Source organism: Coccidioides posadasii, chromosome 4 (genome assembly GCF_018416015.2).
Source record: "Coccidioides posadasii str. Silveira chromosome 4, complete sequence".
NCBI classification, from domain to species: Eukaryota; Fungi; Ascomycota; class Eurotiomycetes; order Onygenales; family Onygenaceae; genus Coccidioides; species Coccidioides posadasii.
The window spans coordinates 2,009,829-2,030,765 of NC_089410.1; the positions used below are offsets into that span (position 1 = coordinate 2,009,829).

The following is a 20,937-nucleotide window of genomic DNA, read 5'->3' on the forward strand; positions in this document are numbered from 1 at the left end:
CTTTTGGCACTGGGGCTGCATTTGGGTTGAGGGCGAGCGGCTTTGATCTGGATTGGCGACAGGCTTTTCTGAAGCCTAGGGCTGAAGGCGGGCGTGAAGTGTAGAGCAGGGTAAAGGCAGGGTGAGCGACAGCCCTCGCTGGCAAGCAAAAATCGCGCTCCTCGTGTAAATTTTCCAATAAATGATTGTGCCAAGTCCGGAAAAGGATCCATGTGCTTGAGGTTCTAGCCTTGTGTTGGATGACAAGTTCACAAAGCAACACAGAGGGGTGATATTGCTCTGGCCAAAGCGGTTAACCTCGTTTTGACATCCTACATTTGCCACCCCCCTGCTCACACACTTTAAACGATTGCCAAATGGATCTGGCTTCACACTGATTCCTTGCTATTTATAAAACTGTCGCATGTCTTTTTAACCGCTCTGGGCTCCAGGGGTCTTATCTATCCTACCGAACCCACCCGATGATACCCTTAAGCCACAGAGTGATTTGAAGACCTCAATTTGAGCTAGAGCACCAGTTGATACATGTTTTGTCGGGCTGCCATCAGCAAAGCAAGCTGCCAAATTCGGGATTGGTTTGGTTCGTTTTGTACCCAATTTCCCTCCGCTTCATCGTCCATTTCCTGACAATGTTGTGCCGTAGCTAACACTCTATTTGAGGTACGGTGAATGCGACCCACAGTACGGAGGACAAGCACCTGTCAATACCATTTCTGTGGCTCAGCGTCCCCGACCAGTGCAGCATGGATTCTAACCCCAAGGGAAGGGTGGGGATATCTGTCAACAATCCGGGACTGCTCATCATTCCTGGAGGGCCAACGTCAGCGCTGGTAGGTTGATTCTGCAAGAGGCGGTCGACGAGCTAGTCATGGCCCGGAAATATGAGCTCCGTTGATATAAGCTTTGTTATGAAACAAACCTTCAGGAACCTAAGCTGTTTGATGGATCTGTTGGATGCAACCTTGCACTTGTTTTCAAAAACAAAACCAGATACAGAGTATACATGTATATATAAAAGCAAATAGTCAGACCACACCCCCGAGACCCTAGCAACCATAGCCTGACTATAATATATTATTATTATTATTATTATTCATTATAATCTTATGCAGTCAGTTCTATAATATATCTAATAGCAGGCTTTACATTATGTTTGGGACTCTGCACTGGAACTCTCATAATAACGAGGTAGAGTTTGTTGAGAGGCCTCACGGATCATCAAATCTAGAAAGAACTTTAGTTTGCGATAGATGCAGAGCCAAGAAGGTAACAAATGCAAATTCTGGATCACATACATTGTAGAGATCAGGACATTCATACTGACAGATTTGATCTATGTCCGTAGGTCAAATGCAGTCCCGCTCATGATGGCTGCGGCCGATGCAAGCGCCTTGGAAAGAAATGCACTTTCGCTTCCATAAAGCATCGGGGCAATAAGAGAATACAAAAGGCAAGCATCAATATTCCACAGAACGAGCACCCGCCGGCCCTGTTGACTCCGTCGTCGGCCCCTTCAAGCTCCGAAATAACCGAGCACGAGGAAAGGTTGTGTTCAGACAAGCAGCCCATTGTGTCTTCACTCCCGGCGGATGGCAATGTTGTTGCTGAGCAAGGACAACAGTTGCTTGCAGAACTTCCAACAGATAGATTGACCGACACCCCACTGAACATTTTCCAGTCTTCTCTTGCTGGATTTGATCAACGAGCTCGTGATAGAGATGGAGATAACACCTCCAACTATACCCTCTCACCATCGCCTAGTTTCTCCACGATCTTACCCAGAACGGGCCCTGAGTCAATCCAACCTACGGGTGCTAGGACGTCTGAAAATCTCCCATCACCGCCATTAAGCTTAGGAGATGAGATGTTACGGTACTCCCCATCTTCCGGACAATCCCAAGATTTCTCCCTCGACATGGGCTGCATCGCTACGCCCACATCCTTACACATATCCAGCTTAGCCTCAACTGCATTTTCGTCTGAGAACCCCCTGGGGAAGTCATGCCGGTGCTTGGCTGCAGTTATCTTCGCCGTCGAGGAATTTGAGGCTAGTTACAACCCTGGCAACCGCGCCGAACTGGACTCCATCATCGCGTATCAGAAGGAAGCCATCAAGTTCTGTCGTTCGAAGTTCAAGTGCAGTAGTTGTATGACTAAGAGGGAGAATCTTGTTCTATTGGTTTTCATGGCCGAAAGACTCGTTGCGGGTTGTGGACAGATTGTCAGATTGTACCGTATGAAAGACGGCGACACCAGGGCAGGCTTGGTACCATCCTCCTTGCCGAATTGCTCGCCCACCGATGGCCACTCGTATCATGCCAACGTTGAGGATCGAGACCTTGCTACATCCGCTTGTTCCTCTTCACCCAAGACCGACTATAGGCACTCCGGCCAAATCGTATCAACGCGCACGAGAACATCGTCGGACTGGCGAAAGCTCCTTCTAGGCGACTACGAGATCAGTTCCCCCCTCGAATGGGAGCATCTGGTCCGCGTTCTAATCCTTCTCCAATTAAGGGCGGTGATGGAGTTGTTAGCAGACCTGAAGAACGTGGGTAGCAAGGTTCTGGGAGAGGCGCAGACAGCAAACCTGGCGCGAGCTGAAATAAGACTCGGCGAACTTGAGAAAGATATATACAGAGGTGAATGCTCTACTCCGTAAAACATTCCTAGTATGAAGTTTGTTTTCGAGTGCCGATCCTTATGCACACGTTTTTAAGCCAACTAAAAGGTTACGTGCGTGATATAGAAGAAGGTTGGTGCTTGAGGATTTATTAACTAGTTAAGCCCTCGTCACTGGCGCGTACTCAGAATGTTTAACTACGGCATTCACCACTTCATCACAATACACTACATAGCTCCAATGCTGAGCATGCCAAGGTCCGGAAAGAGCGCGCTCTGGCACTTAATGGAACATGACCCGAACACCCTTTGTATCCAGCTTTGGCAAAGGTACTATCAAATCATGAGCTGGCATGACGTCCGACTCGTCTGTCTCGTAAAGGCTGAAATCGGCACCTCCGGGGCGGAACAGAGCGGCGAGGATGTGATTAAGTTCACAATAGGCAAGACTATTCAAATTGGCAAGTCAGAGACGATATCCCCTCCGGTCAACCCGATTGACAATAGGGCCGGGTTTAAAGGACAGGCTTACTTCATTCCCAAACAGTGCCGTGACCCCTTTGAAAATGGGATGAAGTTGCGATTCATCTCGGGAGTAACGTTCTCCAGCCATCGCTCAGGTATAAATTCTAATGGTCGCGGAAAAATGTGAGGATTGCGATGCGCGAAGTATGCGGACATGCCAACCGGAACGCCGGCTGGGATCACCCACTCCTTGAACCGGAGAGCTTGTTTCGGAGAAACACGCGGACGACGGTGCATTGTGCCGTAGCTGAGGCTATTACACACAATGTCAGTCAGTCAGCTGTTTTTAATGATGTTTCAGCCACCAGAGACACGAGGAAAGAATACCGAAGGCCCTCTTTAACCAATGCCTGCAAATATGCTACCTTCTCCAGTTGGGCCCAACTCGGTTTCCTCTGAGGGTAGCCCTCCATGACAGGCTTCAGCTCTTCTTCTAAACGTTTCCTGATAGCTGGATTGGCTATTATGTGATAGCAAAGGAAGCCCATCGTCCCAGCTGTGGTGATTGTGCCAGAACCAATTAGGACTTGGGCTTCCTTCGACAGGCGCTCGTCTGTGAGCTCAGATGGCGGAAGGTCACTGCTGACCATATGCCGGAAAAGGGTGAGGCGCCCACCCATCGCTGTCGTATCTTTGGATCCTAGGGCAGCCTTTTCACGCTTGGCCACGCGGAGATGTTCGTCGCACATCTAAAAAGTGTCAGCAGGGAAATGAAGATAGAGATGATGGGATTTGGGGCTTATTGATACCAGCTTGAACTTGTTGAAGGTCTGACTCCTGGCATCCAGTTTCGCGAGAATGCTCTCGGGAATAAGACGGATGAAACTATTCGGATTAGCAAATGAACTTTATGGATGCGGAGGTTACTTACTGGATTAGCCAAGGCAGACCCATGAACAGAGGCAGCGATACTATACCACTATGGAAAAGTTCAAACCACCATGGAGCGAACTCCGGATCGTCCACGAGATTGGGCGGGTCATCAATACAAATCCTGTTGATCACGTCGCCAGAGAAGGCCGTGAAGGCATGATCCAGTCTCACTACTTTCCCAGTTCCCTTAAACCCTTCGAACCGTTCTATAATTAGCTTCTCGCAAAGCTCTGCCACCATGGGTTCTAGCTTTGTCACCCCAGCTCGAGAAAAATAGGGGTCGAGTGGCTTTCTCCTCTTGCGGTGGAGGTCATGTCCTATAGTCGCGAGATGAGATCCGTCAAAGTCGACAATACCATCAACGAAACCCTTATACCTTTCCGTTGGGCGGACGGAGCCCGCGACGTAGAGTTCATCGTAGTATTCTGGGTCCCGAATGGAGAGCTCATGTGGGTTAATCCTTACAATTGGTCCTACATAGTGTAAAGTCGTGAGCTTCATTCCTCTACAACATGCGCACTGGTTCTTGTGCGGTGGAGCTGTTGAAAATCACGAAAGTCATAGTACATACCATACTTGTCATGCATCTTCTCAATCTCAAACAGGTATTTCCCTTTCTTGACAACATCGTAGTACAACTCGTACCAACCCGTTACTGCGGCAAGCTTGGGACCCGGAAATTTTGCTATAGGAGAAAAGAAGAGGCGATATATGACTAGGCTGAGAATATAGAACACACTTATAACGAGGACAGCGACGGTAGCACGCAAACCGAGATTTTTGGGCAAGTATGCCTCCATTTGAGATAGACCGATGGGAGCCTTGGAGAAAAGAAGTCGGGAGACGCTTGGGTCAGGGGAAGGGGGGCCTCTCATGGTTCAACGAGGCCTGATGGATAAGTGAAATCACGACGCACAAGTGAGTTGCGGCACCAGACAAGATAAAAGTCTTGAATTCACATTTTATAAAGGGCTTGAACACAAGTCGCGCTATCTTACCGGAATACACTTCTTCAGGGACTTGCTCTTTCGCGGCCCCAAAAACGACCCCAGTCGCTTATTGGGTGACATATCTCGGTAAATCGCCCAATATGGCTATTCTCTATTCGGCGCCTTGAGGAGTCTTACCAAGGTCCCCTTCTGCCCTCTTTGAGGGGCGGAAATTCGCCCGTTCCATCTTTCGACCTGTCTATTCGTTTCTTGGGGCTACGGGTTGTTAGCTCGCCTCTCGCTGTCCTGCATCGGGCCTTGCCCTTTAGGCACTTTACCAGAAGAAGAAGATCTGAGTCGAATGTCTTCATACGGCAAATGTAGTAGAAGTAGAAATGCGCCATTTAAGAGAAGCGGATCACTCCTAGAAGCGCCTGACTGTTCAAAAGCCAGCACTGTGGATGCTGAGATGTCCCGCAGAACGATTGCTCAAGCCGGAAATATCATTGTTATCCATCTCCTTTTGCTGAGCCTGTACGTGTTTATGTATTACAACTTGTCTCGTTTCTCTGCGACCTCAAAGCCTTAACACCTCTTTACCACGGAAACATTCTTCGCGTTTGCATATAAAATGGCCCACAAGTATTCGACAATCATCGACTCTTCCACCTACGACACGCAAGGCCTTTGTCCTGGAATAGATCTCAGGAGGCACGTGGCTGGCGACCTTGAAGAAGTCGGTGCGTTTAGGGCTCAGGAAGACTGGCGCCGCTTGGTTGGGCCCCTAGAGAAGCCTTATGCAGGCCTCTTGGGCCCAGACTTTAGCTTCATCACTGCCGCGGTGCCCGAATGTCTCCCAGACAGAATGGAGATTACCGCTTATGCGCTTGAATTTGGTTTCATGCATGACGGTATGGGTCAATTGCCTGTAGCTCTGTGAAGTATCCTGAATGAGGCTAATTGATTGCAGACGTCATCGATAAAGAGATCCACAACGCATCTTTGGACGAAATGGAGCATGCTTTGGAACAGGGCGGTCAGACCGGCAAGATCGACGAGAAAGCCGCTTCTGGAAAGCGTAAAATCGTCGCTCAGATTCTCCGCGAGATGATGGCAATTGACCCTGAGAGAGCAATGACTGTCGCCAAGAGCTGGGCTGCTGGTGTCCAACATTCCAGTAGACGGCAGGACGAAACGCACTTTAATACTCTTGAGGAGTACATCCCTTATAGGGCCCTCGACGTGGGATACATGTAAGCCTCCCGCACCCACCAATGACTTCAGCATCCTAGATTAAGCCTACCTAGCTGGGACTAATTGTGTTCTGCTATCAAGGCTCTGGCATGGTCTTGTCACGTTTGGCTGCGCTATTACCATCCCCGAGGAAGAGGCGGATGAGGCGAGGGAGCTTCTGAAGCCTGCTTTGATCACTGCCTCTCTCACTAATGATCTATTCTCATTCGAGAAGGAGCGCGGTGACGCCAATGTTCAAAACGCCATCTTGGTTGTCATGAGGGAGCACGGCTGTAGCGAAGAAGAAGCAAGAGAGATTTGTAAAGAGCGCATCCGCGTCGAATGTGCCAACTATGTCCGCGTGGTCAAGAACACCAGGGCACGGACGGATATCAGTGATGAACTTAAGAGATACATAGAGGTCATGCAGTACACACTTTCAGGAAACGCTGCCTGGAGTACTAATTGTCCGAGATACAACGGACCAACCAAATTCAATGAGTTGCAGTTGCTGAGAGCTGAGTATGGTCTGGAGAAATACCCGGCAATGTGGCCACCGAAGGATGCAACTAACGGCCTTCCTGTCGAAACCGAACGTAAGGAGCCTCTTGTCAACGGTAATGGGCATTATGCATCAACCAAGGCCAACGGCCTCAAGAGGAAGAGGAACGGTAACGGTACGGGTGACGACACAAAGAAGAATGGCACTAAATGTGTCAAGAAGTCGGCACAGATATCGCAACTGAGCACGGATTCATTTGCTCTTGCGGATGTGGTGTCTTTGGCCGTTGATCTGAATTTACCAGAGCTGAGCGATGATGTGAGTTGGGCGTCTTCCCTACGCTGATTCCCCTCAAATAGAGATATGACATATCCTCGGAGGTGTAACTGACGGTAATTATTAGGTTGTTCTCCAACCATATCGATACCTCACCTCCCTTCCTTCTAAGGGTTTCCGTGACCAGGCCATAGACTCCCTCAACACATGGCTTAAAGTGCCCCAGAAGTCGGCTAAAATGATCAAGAGCATCGTCAAGATGCTGCATAGCGCATCTCTCATGTTAGTCTTCTTCTACTCATTCAGGCCCAATTACCTTGCTACCCACCTTTTCTTTTCTCACTCTTCCATCCTGCCATGTCTCATTCAAACCGTCTAACGATGCTCAGGCTTGATGACATCGAAGACGACTCACCACTTCGTCGTGGTAGGCCCTCTACTCACAACATCTATGGCACCGCCCAGACAATCAACAGCGCGACGTACCAATATGTCAAAGCGACAGGTATGGCTACCGAGCTCGGCAACCCGTCATGCCTTCGCATCTTCATCGAAGAGATGCAACAGCTGCATGTGGGGCAGAGCTATGACCTCTACTGGACGCACAATACACTATGCCCGTCCGTATCAGAGTATCTGAAAATGGTTGATATGAAGACGGGTGGCCTATTCCGCATGCTGACGCGATTGATGGTCGCCGAAAGCCCGGTCCGCGAGAAGGTGTCAGACGACGCTCTGAACCTGTTGAGTTGCCTCGTGGGGCGCTTCTTCCAGATCCGCGACGACTACCAGAACCTCGCTTCCGCCGACTACGCTAAGCAGAAGGGCTTTGCCGAGGACCTCGATGAAGGGAAGCTCTCCTTCACGCTGATCCACTGCATCCGAACTGTTGAGTCAGAGCCCAAGTTTGCGGGCGATGCAATGCAGCTGCGGGCATTCCTCATGAAGAGAAGGCTAGACGGAAAGCTCAGCATTGAGGCCAAGCGAGAGGTGTTGGCAACTATGAAAAAGACAAAAAGTCTGGATTACACGCTCGACGTTCTCAGGGAACTGCATGGCGAGTTGGAAAGGGAGGTTGGAATCTTAGAAGCAAAGTTCGGTGAAGAGAACTTTTCATTGAGGTTGATGCTAGAGATGCTGAAAGTGTAGGATAGCTGCTGGACGGACTATGGTTAGACCTGTGACCTGTGTTTCTCGTGCAGGGACCATGGTCACTGGAGCTCATAGACTGGTAGGGGATAGCACGGTAGATAGAATTCTGATACCACTGAGATCATTGTGCTTCGTATCGCTTTACCGCCCTAGTCAGTTGTCACGAGGCCAATCCTAGTAGTAGAGAGCTTGCCAAAAATTCCGGTCCGTACATGTGAGTTGCACAGTGAGCGCCGCTGCCCTCATAGCTATTGCTGCAGGATTGGCTGGTTGTTAATAATCTCCCGTTGTTGAGAATGCTACGCTCGGTCCGGTATGCTTGGCATATATTGGTGACACCACGGGCCATCTGTAACCTGAAGCTTAGCAACGATTGCGGAATTCTATTGCTAGCTATGCACCTCCGTGTTCAGCGTGTCGTCCCCTCGGATACTGCGCCACCACTCGCTTTGCCGTACAAGCTCTCCATCTTCACCACCTAGCAAAGTCCAATATTTCTTCAAAAACCACACCCTTGCCTCCCAACTACGGACGTCCCAGGGTGTACCTGTCGAAGCATATCCAGTGGAGTCTTCTCGATCCTTCCTTCCAATGCCTGCACCTCCCCAACACACTAAGCCGGTAAGGATATCAAGGAAGAACTCATCCTCGTCAATCTCTTCCTGATGGGTGATGAGATTTTTTCGTAGTGTCGGAAAGGGTAGAATATCTATGTATGGGTGATGCTGGATAGTAATTTGCTCGCTACTCGGCCTCAAGTCAGGCTTCAGTGTTTTGAAGATTCTCTGCACTGTGCCAATCGTATTTGCTTTGATCATATCATCTGTCGACTCCGTGATAGACCGGAAGAACGGTGAGAAAGATTCGTCAGCACAGATCATCTCCTCGGTGATGCCAACATGCATTCCAAGAGCATATAATGCAGTTATAGTGCAGACTTTTTCAATGCGAAGGTTGTTGGCATACGGATCTGCTGCTGTGGCACTCGGTTTAAATTTGAGTACCCTGACCTCGCCATAGCGAAATGGATCTGAACCGTGTGTCTGTATCTGGAAGTGTGGACTGGCGCAGCCGCAATCGATGGTGGTGGTCCAATATGGACCAAGACTGTCGTTTTGTTTATCAAGAATGAGATGGGAAGGATCAACATGTGTTGGAGAATCCCATAAACTCGGTGCGGATGACATGTCATCGGACAGTAGAAAATGTGGTGTAGAATCCCAGATGGTCAGTGAGGATAGGGTGTCATCTGAATGTGGAATAAATCGTTGATATTCTCCTAGAGTGACTGTAGATAAACTGGAAACAGATATGTCCGAAGCATCATAAGATGGGGGAGTCTTTGGAAGTATATGGGTTGGAGTGCTGGATGAGCCATGTGTTGTGACCGCCTCAGATTGGCCTGTGCCCGCAGTCGATGTTCGTTCAATAGCATCGCTCTGTGCTGCAGATGCAGCAAGTGCTTCAAGATAAGCCAGACGCTCACGAAGCTTCTCTCCTAGTGGATGAATAGTCAGTATTTATTTCTCCAGAGATTCCTGTGCCTATGGTCTGGGGGTTGCTGACATGAGAGAAGAGTTGCACTCACGGTACTTTCTTTGTGCTCGAATGTTCTGTTGCCGCCTCTTCTCCGGGTCACGGCGGACAGGTTTCCGTTTCTCCTTTGCTACGCTTTCACTCTGTTGTCTGATCTCTCGAGTTTGTAATGGCATCGTGTAGCCACAGATGCGATTCTGATGGACAAGGTGTGGTGCCAAATGCCTGTGACAAAGTCTGGAGAAGTGGTGAGGACGAGTGGAGTGGCTGTGATGTGATCACAACTACGGAGCATAGCGGACCGCTCGGAGTACGGAGCAGCGCTCATATGTAATAACTACGGAGTAACTAGTTAACAGTTAGTTAGTTAGCTAACTAGTTAACAGTTAGTTAGTTAGCTAACTAGTTAACAGTTAGTTAGTTAGCTAACTAGTTAACAGTTAGTTAGTTAGCTAACTAGTTAACAGTTAGTTAGTTAGCTAACTAGTTAACAGGACACAGATCACCCGGACCAGATCACATAAAATATATACCTGAAACTGCACTAGATGTTCTAGATAGGATTGAAATATGAAGTCCAAGTCATATTTACGGTTGTTTATTTGTGCTGTCTTTCTAAATCGCAGATTTGACAGAGTCATGGCCCGAGCAAGCAAGTTCAATCTATCTATCGATCCTGGACGAAAAGCTCATGGACCTGCAAGCATTTGCGGCACCACTATTTCCTCCACGTACTTCCAGAGTAAACTACTATCTTCCCCCCTGAATGCCGCGCCAGTCCAGTACGTATTTCTTGGGCCTTGCAACGCATACAGCTTCTCATAAAATCCGACCTTAATATCCTCAGCACTGACTTGAAGAGTATACGGGGCATGCGATCTAAAATCAACAAATTCAGGATCTGTTTGGCCAAACTTGTCCGGATTTTGCTTCTGAAGTCTCTTGACGGTCCTTATTATGTCCGCCTTCACCATCGCGTTAGACAGAGGAAAGGATTTAGGACTCTGCGGAGTGGTGTAGGTGACCATTTGCAATCCGGGAAGTCTAGATGGGGCGAAGCTGTACACTCCCGGGAGAGGAGGCAAGTTGTACTCCGAATCCTGGGCAGCATTGGAGATGCTGGCGTCCTCGGGGAGGCCCGTGTTCTTTAAGATGCCGACATAGCGCGTCAATATACTTTCCAAAGACTCTCTTTTCTTTGTCGCTAACGTCCATCGGGGCTAGGAAGTCAAGCTTTGGGGTTATGGCAATGAGGAGCTTCTTCGCGAGAATAAGCTTGTAGCCTTGGGGTGTATGAACAACGAGTTTGATACCTGCCCCTCCTTCGCCTCGATCCGCATACGCGACCTTGGAATCAAGGAGAAGACTTGAGGACGAAGACAACTCTATTTCGGCTCTGGAGTACAGCTCGCTGCTGTTTTGCCGGGCTGTAGTCAGAAAGCCAGCCGATAAGGACCGCACCGTATTCAATCCGCAGTATCGGAATTGTTCAAGCGTTGGATTCGCCAGTATATTTCCGACACCCGGATTGTAGTTGAACATGGTGGGAACCGCCGCTTGAAGTCCATATTTCTGTACAAACTCACCAAAAGGCATATACAACTCCTCGGGCACAGGGCTTGGAAGGAATATCCCATCGTTCAACCGGGGTATTTGGAATTCTGTGTCGTATTGGCTGCGAAGGCTGCGGATACCTCCGCTTCCGATGGAGTTGTGACTTCTTTTCCGGTACGAAAATCATAGTTTAACGCAGGTTGAAAGAAACCGGCAGAATTAGTGATTGGGATATCGAATCGTTTAAAGTAGTCCTTTACAACTGTAATGTTGTGCCAGATCAGGACCCCCATATCAATTGTGGTGCCGGTCGCAGGATCAATATATGTCTCGGTGTGGCCCACCTGACCCGTTTTGTTTTTCAATAACAATGATGGATTTGCCTTCATCCTTCAGACTAATGGCTGCATATGTGCCTGCAGAGCCGCCACCGATAACAGCCACATCCCGTATGACAATGTGAAGTTCTTTAGATCAAATGTCGAAGGCCTAGCTGAAGCAACAACAGTCGACATCAGGAGACAGTCTGAAAGCGAGATGAAGGAGAATGTGACGGAATGCATTGTGAAGTGGGTATGATCAGGAGTAGGGTGAGTATGAGACTGAAGGTGGATTGATGTTGTATAACATCAGAGCGGAAATCCATTGCAGTTTAGAGGCCATGGATGAAAGGAAAGTAACGATAGAACAGGTCAAAATTCCTTTGCTTGGGGTAACTTGTTTTGATTCTAATGGGGAATGGCCGGATTAGGCAAATTACCGACCATATACCAATTCATGCCAGCTTCAAAAAGGCAAACCCCGAAAGTAGCAGATCCCAACTGAGCCTTAACCACAGGGCATGTCACACCTAATAGCTTTCCCGAAAAGAGATATGCAAGCAGGTACCAAAGATAACACCCTCTGAGCAATCTCCAAAAAGCAGAACAAAGTCAAACCTCAGGGTAACAACAGAAAAAGAAACATTCGTCTATTGGGTACAGGAAAACATGTAGGAAGTTTGGGGAGAAGCCTTCTTGTATTTCTCCGTCCTGAATGCTTAAGAGGAACTAGGCCCAATGTAAGAACTTATTCTGTTGTCGTAAAGTCCTGGCAAGTTGAGCCAGCAAGGTATACTCAAGATAATCAATATTATTAAACACGAAGAATCGTGTCAGACACTAGTTGGTCTTGGCGGCCACTGGTTTCTTTGCCTTCGGGACACGCACCCACCAGTACAGCGCACACGCCGCAAAGATATTGAAAATGATGTACACCCACATAATGCCGAAGTTGCGCCACACATCTGAGTAGTTGGCTGAGACAGAACTAAGGAAAACATTTGTGTCGCTGATGGGACAGAAATTGCAGTTTGAGGTCGCAAGTTCGTTTTCGATGTAGCCGCCCATAGTGGCCTTGTACGCTTCCATGTACTCGCCGCAGGTCCCGTTCAGCGGGTCGAAGCGCAGGTACTCGTTTGGCGCGCATGTGACTTCTGTGTTGGAGATGCCGACGGACAGCATACCACTGACGAGGTACGTGAATGGTGAGACGCGGTACATAAAGATCCAGAAACCTGGGAGCTGGTTGGGCGTAGCGAGGACACCGCAGAACAGGAGACAGAGCATGAAGAGCAAGTTACCCGTGTTACCGGCGTTCTCGGCAGTTTCGAAAGCCGCGATCATAAAGTGTGCAAAGGTGGATGAAAAAAGAAGGAAGGTCCAGATGAAGAGCCACATTTGCACGCCACGTAGCGTGACGGAGTCAGTAGGTTCGGCATTGTGGTTCAGACCGATGGGGTAGTACCAGCAAATAAACATGAGGACGGACATGAGCGAGTTCCAAGGGAGTTCAACGACAATGTTAGATATCATGAAAGCTTTCCAACAGTAAGTTTTAGATAGACGTTCGCGGGCCTCGTACAAAGCGCGCTGGGCAACAAAATGTGGCATGATTTGCTGGATGAGTTGACCGAAAAGAGTCAACAACATGAAGATAGCGAACATCTGGTTCTGAAGTCCCTGGATCGTGTTGGGAGTATTAAACAGAGAGAAACCGATAAAGAGAGACGAACTAACGCATAGTGCGGTCTTGGAGTAGATGTACGTGGGTGAGCGCCAAATTTGCTGGAACACTCGGGTCTGGACTTCACAGAGCTGTGCACCGAATGGAGCGGCGAATTCGCGGTAGCTAGCCTTGTCCTCGCGCTTCTGGTCCGAGAGAGTGCGGGCAAGGCCGACCTGTTGGGAACTTTCAAGTTTCAGTTTGGCGAGGTGTTCCTGGACACGTCTATACTCGGGGGAGTTGCGCCATGTGTCGTACCAGTCGATGTCAGTGTGGGATCCAGGAGCAGCACCGATAACGTCGAGCATCCATTCAGCGGGGTTAGCAGCAGGAGGGCACGGGGGTCCACCATTGCGGACGAAGTAGTCAATAAGGATTTGAGAGTTCTCGCCAATATCTCCGTAGTACACGGTGCGTCCACCGGCCTGGAGGAAGAGGAGACGATCGAAGCGCTGGAACAGGATGGCGGAGGGTTGATGAATGGTGCAAAGAATAGCCTGGCCGTTCTTCTTCAATTTGTCAAGGAGATCAAGGATAGCCCACGATGTCTGAGAATCAAGTCCAGATGTAGGTTCATCCAAGAAGAGAAGTAGAGCTGGCCTGGCGGCAAGCTCCACACCGATTGTGAGGCGTTTGCGTTGCTCGACATTGAGACCGTCACCAGGCACACCAATGATAGCATCGGCATACTCAGTCATTTCTAGAAGCTTGATGACCTCTGTAACATAGTCAATCTTCTCTTGACGAGGGACGTGAGCAGGCTGGCGTAGAAGAGCAGAGAAGGTAAGGGCCTCGCGAACCGTGGAGGTGTTCAAATGCAGATCTTGTTGTTGAGCATAGCCAGTCTTGCGCTGGAAGGATTCATCACGAGGTTTGCCATCAACAAGTATCTCTCCCGTGATAACACCCATGGTGGTACGAGTAGCCAAAACATCTAATAGTGTGGTCTTCCCAGCACCAGAAACACCCATAAGCGCGGTCAAAGTACCTGGTTTGACCCATCCATCAACATGATCAAGAATCCTGCGATGCTCCTTTCCGATCTTGATATCGTAGCAAACATCTTTCCATTGGAAGATAGCAGTCTGGCGTTCGATTATGGCAATGTCATCTGATTGGGACTTCTCCACAACAACACTGCGGCCACTACCGCTTTCGACATCATCCTCTGACTTGCTCTTCTTCAGGGCCTTGTGTCCGCGACGGAACACGAGGATCTCGCCCTTTGGCTTCTTCTCGGTGACTAACTCAGTAGCAAACAGATAGACAATCATGAGGATGAACATGAAGGCAAATATAATGCCAACGTTCCTCCACTTGTGCGAGGCGGTATAGCCATAAGATGACTCAATGTAACTGTCGCCATTGACATAGGGCTGTCCAGGCACTGATCCGACTGTGGAGCAAACATGGTTGTTAGGTCCAATACCCGCGTAGCCAGGGCCCGACGGGACGTAGTTGACACAGGCGAAGTCACGGTTGTGGAACTCATTGATCATTAGAGACTCAAAACCATAGCTGATAGGATTGATATAGGCAATCCAACGGGCCCATCCAAGCATGTACTGCGTCGGAATGGTGAAACCAGTGTACATACTGAGACCCAGAATTAGAATCGCGGCAGGGACGAGCGCTTGAACAAGGGTTCTTGTCAGCGATGCAATGGACCGGAAGAACATGGACATGGTTAGAGTCAGAATGAATGAGGTGAATACAAAAAAGAAGAAAGCACCAGGTTCTCGTCTTAGATTTGTCATGAAATAGAGAACCAAATTGTAAGTGATGGCGTTGAGAGTTTTGTAGGGCAAATCCATGAGCATAGATGCAAATGCTTCAGCAGACGGGTGGTAGAGGGCATATCGAGAGTGTTTCTCCACAATCCCTCGTTGAGCATAAAGAGTGAGCATTTCAAGGCCGGAACCAAAAGCATTCATGAGAACAGCAAAGAAGAGGAGAGCACTACGCTGGAAGAAGCTGTTGGTATCGGCCTTGAGGTCGTAAAAGATACTGGCGATGACGAGAGCCATGATGGAATTTCCAACTAATGAAGAAATAGTGATACTGGGATCACCTTTTAATCGTTTGAAACCGCGCCATAAGCACAATTTCACCTGTTGTACGTATGAAAGAATGTAGGGTGACGACACACGCTGGGCCTTGGCTTGTTGAGCTCTCCGGGATTGCTTGAACTTGTCCAGATACTCACCACCGAGTGCAAACTTTGCGTTGTACGCCTCAATGTCTTTCACAAGCTGTGCTCGCTCTGCTGAGGCTTTCCATCGTGCGGCGAACTCATCAGGCGTCCGGGGCACGCGGGCTTCGTAGCCTGGCTGCACGACACGCTCGAGGTGGCTAGTCATGGAAGTGAGGAAATCGGCATCGGTTTGTCGGTCAGGGCAGGCAAAACCCATGTCAAGGAAATACTGCTTAGCCGTGGTTGTGCGGCCAAAGTAGATCTGGCGACCTTCGTATAGAACCAGGACCTTGTCGAAGCTGTCGTAGGCACCCTGAGGAACTTGATAAAGGGAAACGCAGGCCGTGGTGTCGTTGATGTCAGTCTGCATGCGAAGAGTCTTACAGAACTCGATGGCATTGGCACTGTCGAGACCACGAGTGGAGTTGTCCCAACATTGCAGCGGCGCCATGCTGAGGCAAGCTTCAGCAATACTGACACGTTTGCGCTCTCCACCGGATACACCGCGGACGAAGTCGTTTCCTACGATAGTGTTCTTGGTGTGGCTGATACCGAAAATGGCCATGATGACATCCCGCATGTGCGTGGCGTACTGGTTCACAGTTGCTCCTCCAGGAATGTGGCGTGGTGCTCGGGCCCGCGCAGCAAAGAAGAGAGTATCTCCAACCGTGAGCTTGGGGAAGTGGACGTCGACCTCAGCGGTGTAGATGGCTTCCCCCCTAAACTCGTTGGCCATTTGCTTTGCGCTCACACCTGATGACCATTAGCAGGAAGGCTTCCTATGAATGATGTCGGACGTACCTTGGTAATTGATGTTTGAGGTCTTGTCGACAATAAGGCCGTATGTCTCTCCAGCGATGGTCTTCAAGAATGTCGAGCATCCCGATCCAGGTGGTCCAAGCACTGCAAGCATTTCTCCAGCTTCAACCAATCCATCCAAGCTCTGTAGAATTTTGATTTTGCGCTGACGTTGACCTATGAACGTTCTCGCCAGGCTGAGAATCTCTAACCAGACGTTGCCTACGCTCTTCTGATAATCGGCATCGGAACTGAAACCGTGCACGTTCAAGTTGCTGAAGGCTACGCCCAGTGTCCGGAGTGGATGTGCTTGGTTGTCCTCGGTGTGCATCCGCAGCATGGCCTTGCACCAAGCCCGGGCATTGAAGTTATCCCCATTGGGGTCGAGGGCCGATCCAGGATCCGCAGCAAAGGGGTTCTGCACAGTCGTTGAATAAGTGCTCTGCTCTGTGAACCGCCTGGCCAGCTGATGAACCTCCTCTTCCCTCGTCTCCACGCTGGAAACGCCGTCCTTCGCACTTTCAGCACCGCGGTTGTCATTAGCCCCGAAATTGCCCACCAAGCTCATCTCTGCGGGTGTCCTGGTTCGACGGCGCGAATAAACATCAATTGAACGTATTAACTATACTAAAAAGAAAAAAAAGAAGGACTGAAGGTGGAAGGGTGGAATACGGTTGTCGGGTTGGGCGTCAACTGCCAGGAGCAGAAGATTCTCCAGGGCAGCATCATTAGATGAAGCAGCACACTGTTGAGCGCGCGCCCCGGGCTTCTTCGCTCTCGGTTTTGAACCGAACACATGGCTAACGTGATCCATACCAACAAGGCCTGGACGTGTTTCGCGACCAATTTTGGTCTGCGTCATTCAGGCAATGGCTCACATCAGCCAGATCGATGTATCGTGTCAGCCAGATCAGTTTTCGGGCCTTGGCTCAACCTAGTTTAGAGGAACCCACGCGGGTTTGTGCCGTTTTGGGCCAGAAACCGACTTATACCTGTCCAGTGGTCTGGTCTTTCCCCCCCAGCCCATGTTGCATTGGTTCGACTTAGGCTTGCTTCGTCTGTCCTGCGCAGTTTGAGCTTTCATCAGCTTCACAGAAGGGCTTGGCATTAATTGGAACATCAGCTATCTGCCTGCGGTCATCGTATGCGTAGGCCCTTCCGGTACCATCAGGGCCTTTTAAGTAAATTATTCGTCTGTATCCAAAACCCAATCCTTGTTTACGGACCGTGCTGTCCAGTCTTCTCCCGTCGGAGCTCAACCAACGTATGAATCACACACGAGAAAGCACTCGGAGTACTTGACGCGGTTCCACCACCTCATTCCGGTTGCTGAAGCTTATCTCACGTCCCCAAGGCACAGCTGGGCTATCGGATAGTTAATCATTTACCAACGGTAACGGCCTCCCCTGCTTTTGCAGTTCCTCTTCTTGGACCAAGTGTTCTTCGCAATAAGGAAACCCAGATCTCATAAAGGTCCTACATCCGATAATTCCGTATCCAGTCTCCGCGAAGCAGCGATGGTGAACCTCCAAGCTATCCAAGCCCACAATGCGGCTCTCAAATCTCTAGCCCCAGGTCTCGTCGCGGTGTTTGGTAAGTTCAACGTGCTCCAACGTACTCCCGCCGAAAATATTCTTGCTCTTGAAGCAGAATGCCCGCGCTGCAAAGGCTCTCCTTTACCCTATCTCATCTCTTGTAAGCCTTTTCAATTCACTAATACCCCCCAGTCGGCGGCACCTCCGGCATCTCCCTCTCCACAGCCCTCGCCTTCGCTCGTCACACGCTCTCCCCCAAAATCTACCTCATCGGCCGCAACCAGTCCGCCGCCGACACCGCCATTGCCTCCATGAAAAGCATAAACTCCTCCGCCCAGCCGACCTTTCTCCAAACCGACATATCCCTGCTTAAGAACGTCGATAGCGTGTGCGCCGAGATCGCAGCAAAAGAGAAAAAGCTAAACCTGCTATTCATGACGCCGGGATACATGACGCTGAAAGGCCGGGACGAGACGGCCGAAGGCCTGGACCGCAAATTCGTGCTGCATTACTACGCGCGGATGCGATTCATTGTCAACTTGCTTCCCCTCTTAACCGTGGCCGCGCAAGACTCCTCTGTCAAGGCCAATGCTAGACTATCCCGCGTAGTCTCCGTACTAGACCCGCACGTCTCCGTCCGCGCCGGCGGCTCCGGTAAGCTCAACTTCTCCGACCTCAGTCTGAAGCACACGTTCAGCCTCAAAAATTGCGGCGCGCATGCCAGCCTGATGGGTGATTTTTTCCTGGAGGGCATGGCGCAGCGACACCCGCATACCTCGTTCGTCCACGCGTACCCTTCCGGTGTGGCCACGGGCCTGATGCGTGAAATGCCGGCTGGGGGCGTGCTGGCTGCTGTGCTGACACCGCTATTGAGTGCATTTATGGTGCCGATTGACGAGAGTGGGGAGAGGCATTTGTTTGCTGCGACGAGTGAGAGGTTTCCTCCCAAAGCTGAGGGTGAGGGGATGGAAGGGGATGTCGCGGTTGGCAGCGATAGTACGAAGGGGAGTGGTTGTTACTGGGTGAGTTGGGACGGAGAGGTGTTCCCAGCGAACAAGAAATTGGGGAAGACGAGGGAGGAGGGCGCGGTGGAGAAAGTGCTGCAGCACACGGAAGAGGTGTTTAAGCGGGTGTGTGAGGAGGGCAAGACATACCCGTGAAATGTCATCGGGGGATAAGGGCTCGGTCTAGGCTTGAGAGTGGCGAAGGGCCACAAGGAAAAATTGGAAAGGGGCCTGAACTGCTTTTGCCGCTGGTTGAACATGTTCTTTGTGTCCCTCTTGAGGGCAACAGAATGGTCAAGTTCTGGCTTGGTTAGTTCGCAACCGCTGTCTCTTCCTTCTATATAGAACTTGCAGCCTGAACCCAAGCATGATGTTCATTCCAGTACTTGTCCAGGCTTACATGCAGTTCTTGAGCAGGCTAGGCATGTATATGCAGTAGATCAGATACCGATAGAGATGCCAGTCATTGCACCAGAGCTGCTGGGGGATGATTTTGAAATGGACCAGTGTCAAGTACTTCACTTTATGCCGCCCACAATTAATTAGCACACACTTGTGCAGTTCCTCCTAGATAAATTAGAGAGGAAAAAGCAGGCCAATCATGGGTGTTCTCTTCTGTTCTGATATCTAAAGGAAAATAGCCACATAAGTTGGTCATAGTAATGAAATGCTTTTTATCAGTGTGGCTGTTCCACTCAGCTGTGAGATCTTTTCATTGTTGGTGAATGTATGTGTCCTTGGGCTTCTTTTGCACATGTCTCTTAGAGCAGTTTGTATGATGAAATGCTTTTTGGTCTGTTTGTGGTGGATATCATGCTCAGCATACGTGCTATAATACCTACATGAACCTCCAAGATTGTCAGCCTGCAGACAACAAGATATCAAAGGCCTAGGGTTCATGGGAACTACTCCTCTCAGAGCTTCCAGCTACTTCTGTAATTTCTCTTAGTGCTATCTTCCAGTGTCCTAAGCACCTACTTGCCACTTAGCTTTAATTTGTTGAAGTCAAAGCCGAAGGCATGTAGTTTCTGTACCACTCTTCAGGAGCGATCTTCTTAGACATAATGGAACTCTGCAAGAACAAAAAAGGGGGAAAAAAGCAAGCCTGTCAACATGACTGTAGGGCAAGCCTGGATAAAGGAAAAGAAAAAAGTAGCAGCTGCCTGGGGACCGGGCAGGCCCCCCTGCTAGAGTAGAGATGTTGAGTTGACAGAGCCCATTGCGTAGACCTAGTACAGTGATTGGAGTAAAGGGCGACTTGGTGGAGAACAAGAGTTGAGGGCAAGACGAGGAAGGGTGAAGATAAAGCGGCGTGTGTGGCGCGCTAATCTGGAAGAAGATGATCCAGGTCGTCATGCGATGGTTACACACCTCAATTCTTTTGACCTTCACCTTGACTATCTTCAAATCCACCACGATCGCGGATTGTCCCAATCCTCAGCCCATCGGTGCCACTAAGGAAAAACAAGAAGACATGCCATTAACCTCTCTGCCGCTCGAACTCCTTGAAAACATCTCCCAATTAACCTGAGCTCCCTTAGAGGAAGCGAGGTGAGTCATTAACAACAGCAGATCGCTAGCAGACATGTTGTGATAAGTGTGAAGATGATGCTCGGAGGGAGACTGCCGGATCTCCTAAAATAAGGTAGTTCACCACTAAGCGAGCCACACCACTAAACGAGCCAAATCTTCCACCACCAAAATTCCTCCAACGTTCAACATTCAATATGCGACAACATGGTCAACAACGCCTCAATTAGGCTTGCAATTGAAGATCTTGAATCGCAAGAGACCCCAAATTACACTGCAACCGCGAGAAAGTACTCAGTTAACCAAGAGACCCTGCGCCAACAGCATAAAGGCTTGCAACTTGCTCAGGATGAAGCAGCCTCCCGATATAAGAAAAAGCTCTCTGATATACAGGAGGCGGAGCTCCTGAATTATATAAACAAGCTCTCTAGCCGCGGCCTTGCCATTACACCTCAGATCCTACGAAATATCGTACAAGAGATGACAGGAGAGGATGTTGGGATCAACTGGGTTAATTGATTTCGCGAGCGGCATAATGACAAGATCAAATGCATTTATCTCAAAGCAATTGATCAAAATAGGCAGGTAGCAGATAACTATCAGTGCTTTAAGCACTTCTATATGCTTGTAA

General features: G+C 49.5%; 8 protein-coding genes across 8 annotated transcripts; 3 read left to right on the forward strand and 5 right to left on the reverse strand.

Annotated features, from left to right (window-relative positions):
- Window positions 1-1,149: 1,149 nt before the first annotated feature.
- D8B26_007493 (uncharacterized protein) lies at window positions 1,150-2,662 on the forward strand (the record flags this gene model as incomplete). The annotated part of the gene is made up of 2 exons (XM_003067018.2): window positions 1,150-1,266; window positions 1,346-2,662. The coding sequence occupies 2 exons, from the start codon at window positions 1,150-1,152 to the stop codon at window positions 2,660-2,662; spliced, it is 1,434 nt and encodes a 477-aa protein (XP_003067064.2).
- Window positions 2,663-2,764: 102 nt separating this feature from the next.
- D8B26_007494 (uncharacterized protein) lies at window positions 2,765-4,895 on the reverse strand (the record flags this gene model as incomplete). Its single annotated transcript, XM_003067019.2, has 6 exons — window positions 2,765-3,071; window positions 3,155-3,400; window positions 3,475-3,836; window positions 3,897-3,972; window positions 4,019-4,493; window positions 4,592-4,895. 6 exons carry the CDS (start codon window positions 4,893-4,895, stop codon window positions 2,906-2,908), a joined length of 1,629 nt encoding a protein of 542 aa, XP_003067065.1. The 3' UTR covers window positions 2,765-2,905.
- A 685-nt stretch (window positions 4,896-5,580) lies between these two features.
- D8B26_007495 (uncharacterized protein) lies at window positions 5,581-8,109 on the forward strand (the record flags this gene model as incomplete). The annotated part of the gene is made up of 5 exons (XM_003067020.2): window positions 5,581-5,860; window positions 5,920-6,202; window positions 6,285-7,002; window positions 7,088-7,242; window positions 7,350-8,109. 5 exons carry the CDS (start codon window positions 5,581-5,583, stop codon window positions 8,107-8,109), a joined length of 2,196 nt encoding a protein of 731 aa, XP_003067066.2.
- Window positions 7,993-9,876, reverse strand: D8B26_007496 (uncharacterized protein). The gene is made up of 2 exons (XM_003067021.2): window positions 9,701-9,876; window positions 7,993-9,610 (listed from the first exon to the last, which is right to left on the reverse strand). Exons 1-2 carry the CDS (start codon window positions 9,822-9,824, stop codon window positions 8,502-8,504), a joined length of 1,233 nt encoding a protein of 410 aa, XP_003067067.2. The 5' UTR covers window positions 9,825-9,876; the 3' UTR covers window positions 7,993-8,501.
- Window positions 9,877-10,337: 461 nt separating this feature from the next.
- D8B26_007497 (uncharacterized protein) lies at window positions 10,338-11,190 on the reverse strand (the record flags this gene model as incomplete). Its single annotated transcript, XM_066125554.1, has 2 exons — window positions 10,338-10,793; window positions 10,858-11,190. The coding sequence occupies 2 exons, from the start codon at window positions 11,188-11,190 to the stop codon at window positions 10,338-10,340; spliced, it is 789 nt and encodes a 262-aa protein (XP_065981638.1).
- Window positions 11,191-11,288: 98 nt separating this feature from the next.
- D8B26_007498 (uncharacterized protein) lies at window positions 11,289-11,591 on the reverse strand (the record flags this gene model as incomplete). Its single annotated transcript, XM_066125555.1, has 1 exon — window positions 11,289-11,591. The coding sequence occupies one exon, from the start codon at window positions 11,589-11,591 to the stop codon at window positions 11,289-11,291; it is 303 nt and encodes a 100-aa protein (XP_065981639.1).
- Window positions 11,592-12,362: 771 nt separating this feature from the next.
- Window positions 12,363-16,947, reverse strand: D8B26_007499 (uncharacterized protein; the record flags this gene model as incomplete). The annotated part of the gene is made up of 2 exons (XM_003067022.2): window positions 16,241-16,947; window positions 12,363-16,192 (listed from the first exon to the last, which is right to left on the reverse strand). The coding sequence occupies exons 1-2, from the start codon at window positions 16,803-16,805 to the stop codon at window positions 12,363-12,365; spliced, it is 4,395 nt and encodes a 1,464-aa protein (XP_003067068.2). The 5' UTR covers window positions 16,806-16,947.
- An 807-nt stretch (window positions 16,948-17,754) lies between these two features.
- D8B26_007500 (uncharacterized protein) lies at window positions 17,755-18,932 on the forward strand (the record flags this gene model as incomplete). Its single annotated transcript, XM_003067023.2, has 2 exons — window positions 17,755-17,830; window positions 17,965-18,932. The coding sequence occupies 2 exons, from the start codon at window positions 17,755-17,757 to the stop codon at window positions 18,930-18,932; spliced, it is 1,044 nt and encodes a 347-aa protein (XP_003067069.1).
- Window positions 18,933-20,937: the final 2,005 nt, after the last annotated feature.

Bases quoted from the DNA above. Each gene is read 5' to 3' on its own strand.
- D8B26_007496 (XM_003067021.2), bottom strand. From the start codon at position 9,824: ATGCCATTACAAACTCGAGAGATCAGACAACAGAGTGAAAGCGTAGCA. The intron at 9,611-9,700 runs GTGAGTGCAACT...TTCATCCACTAG, and splicing joins TCGAGCACAAAGAAAGTACC to GAGAGAAGCTTCGTGAGCGT.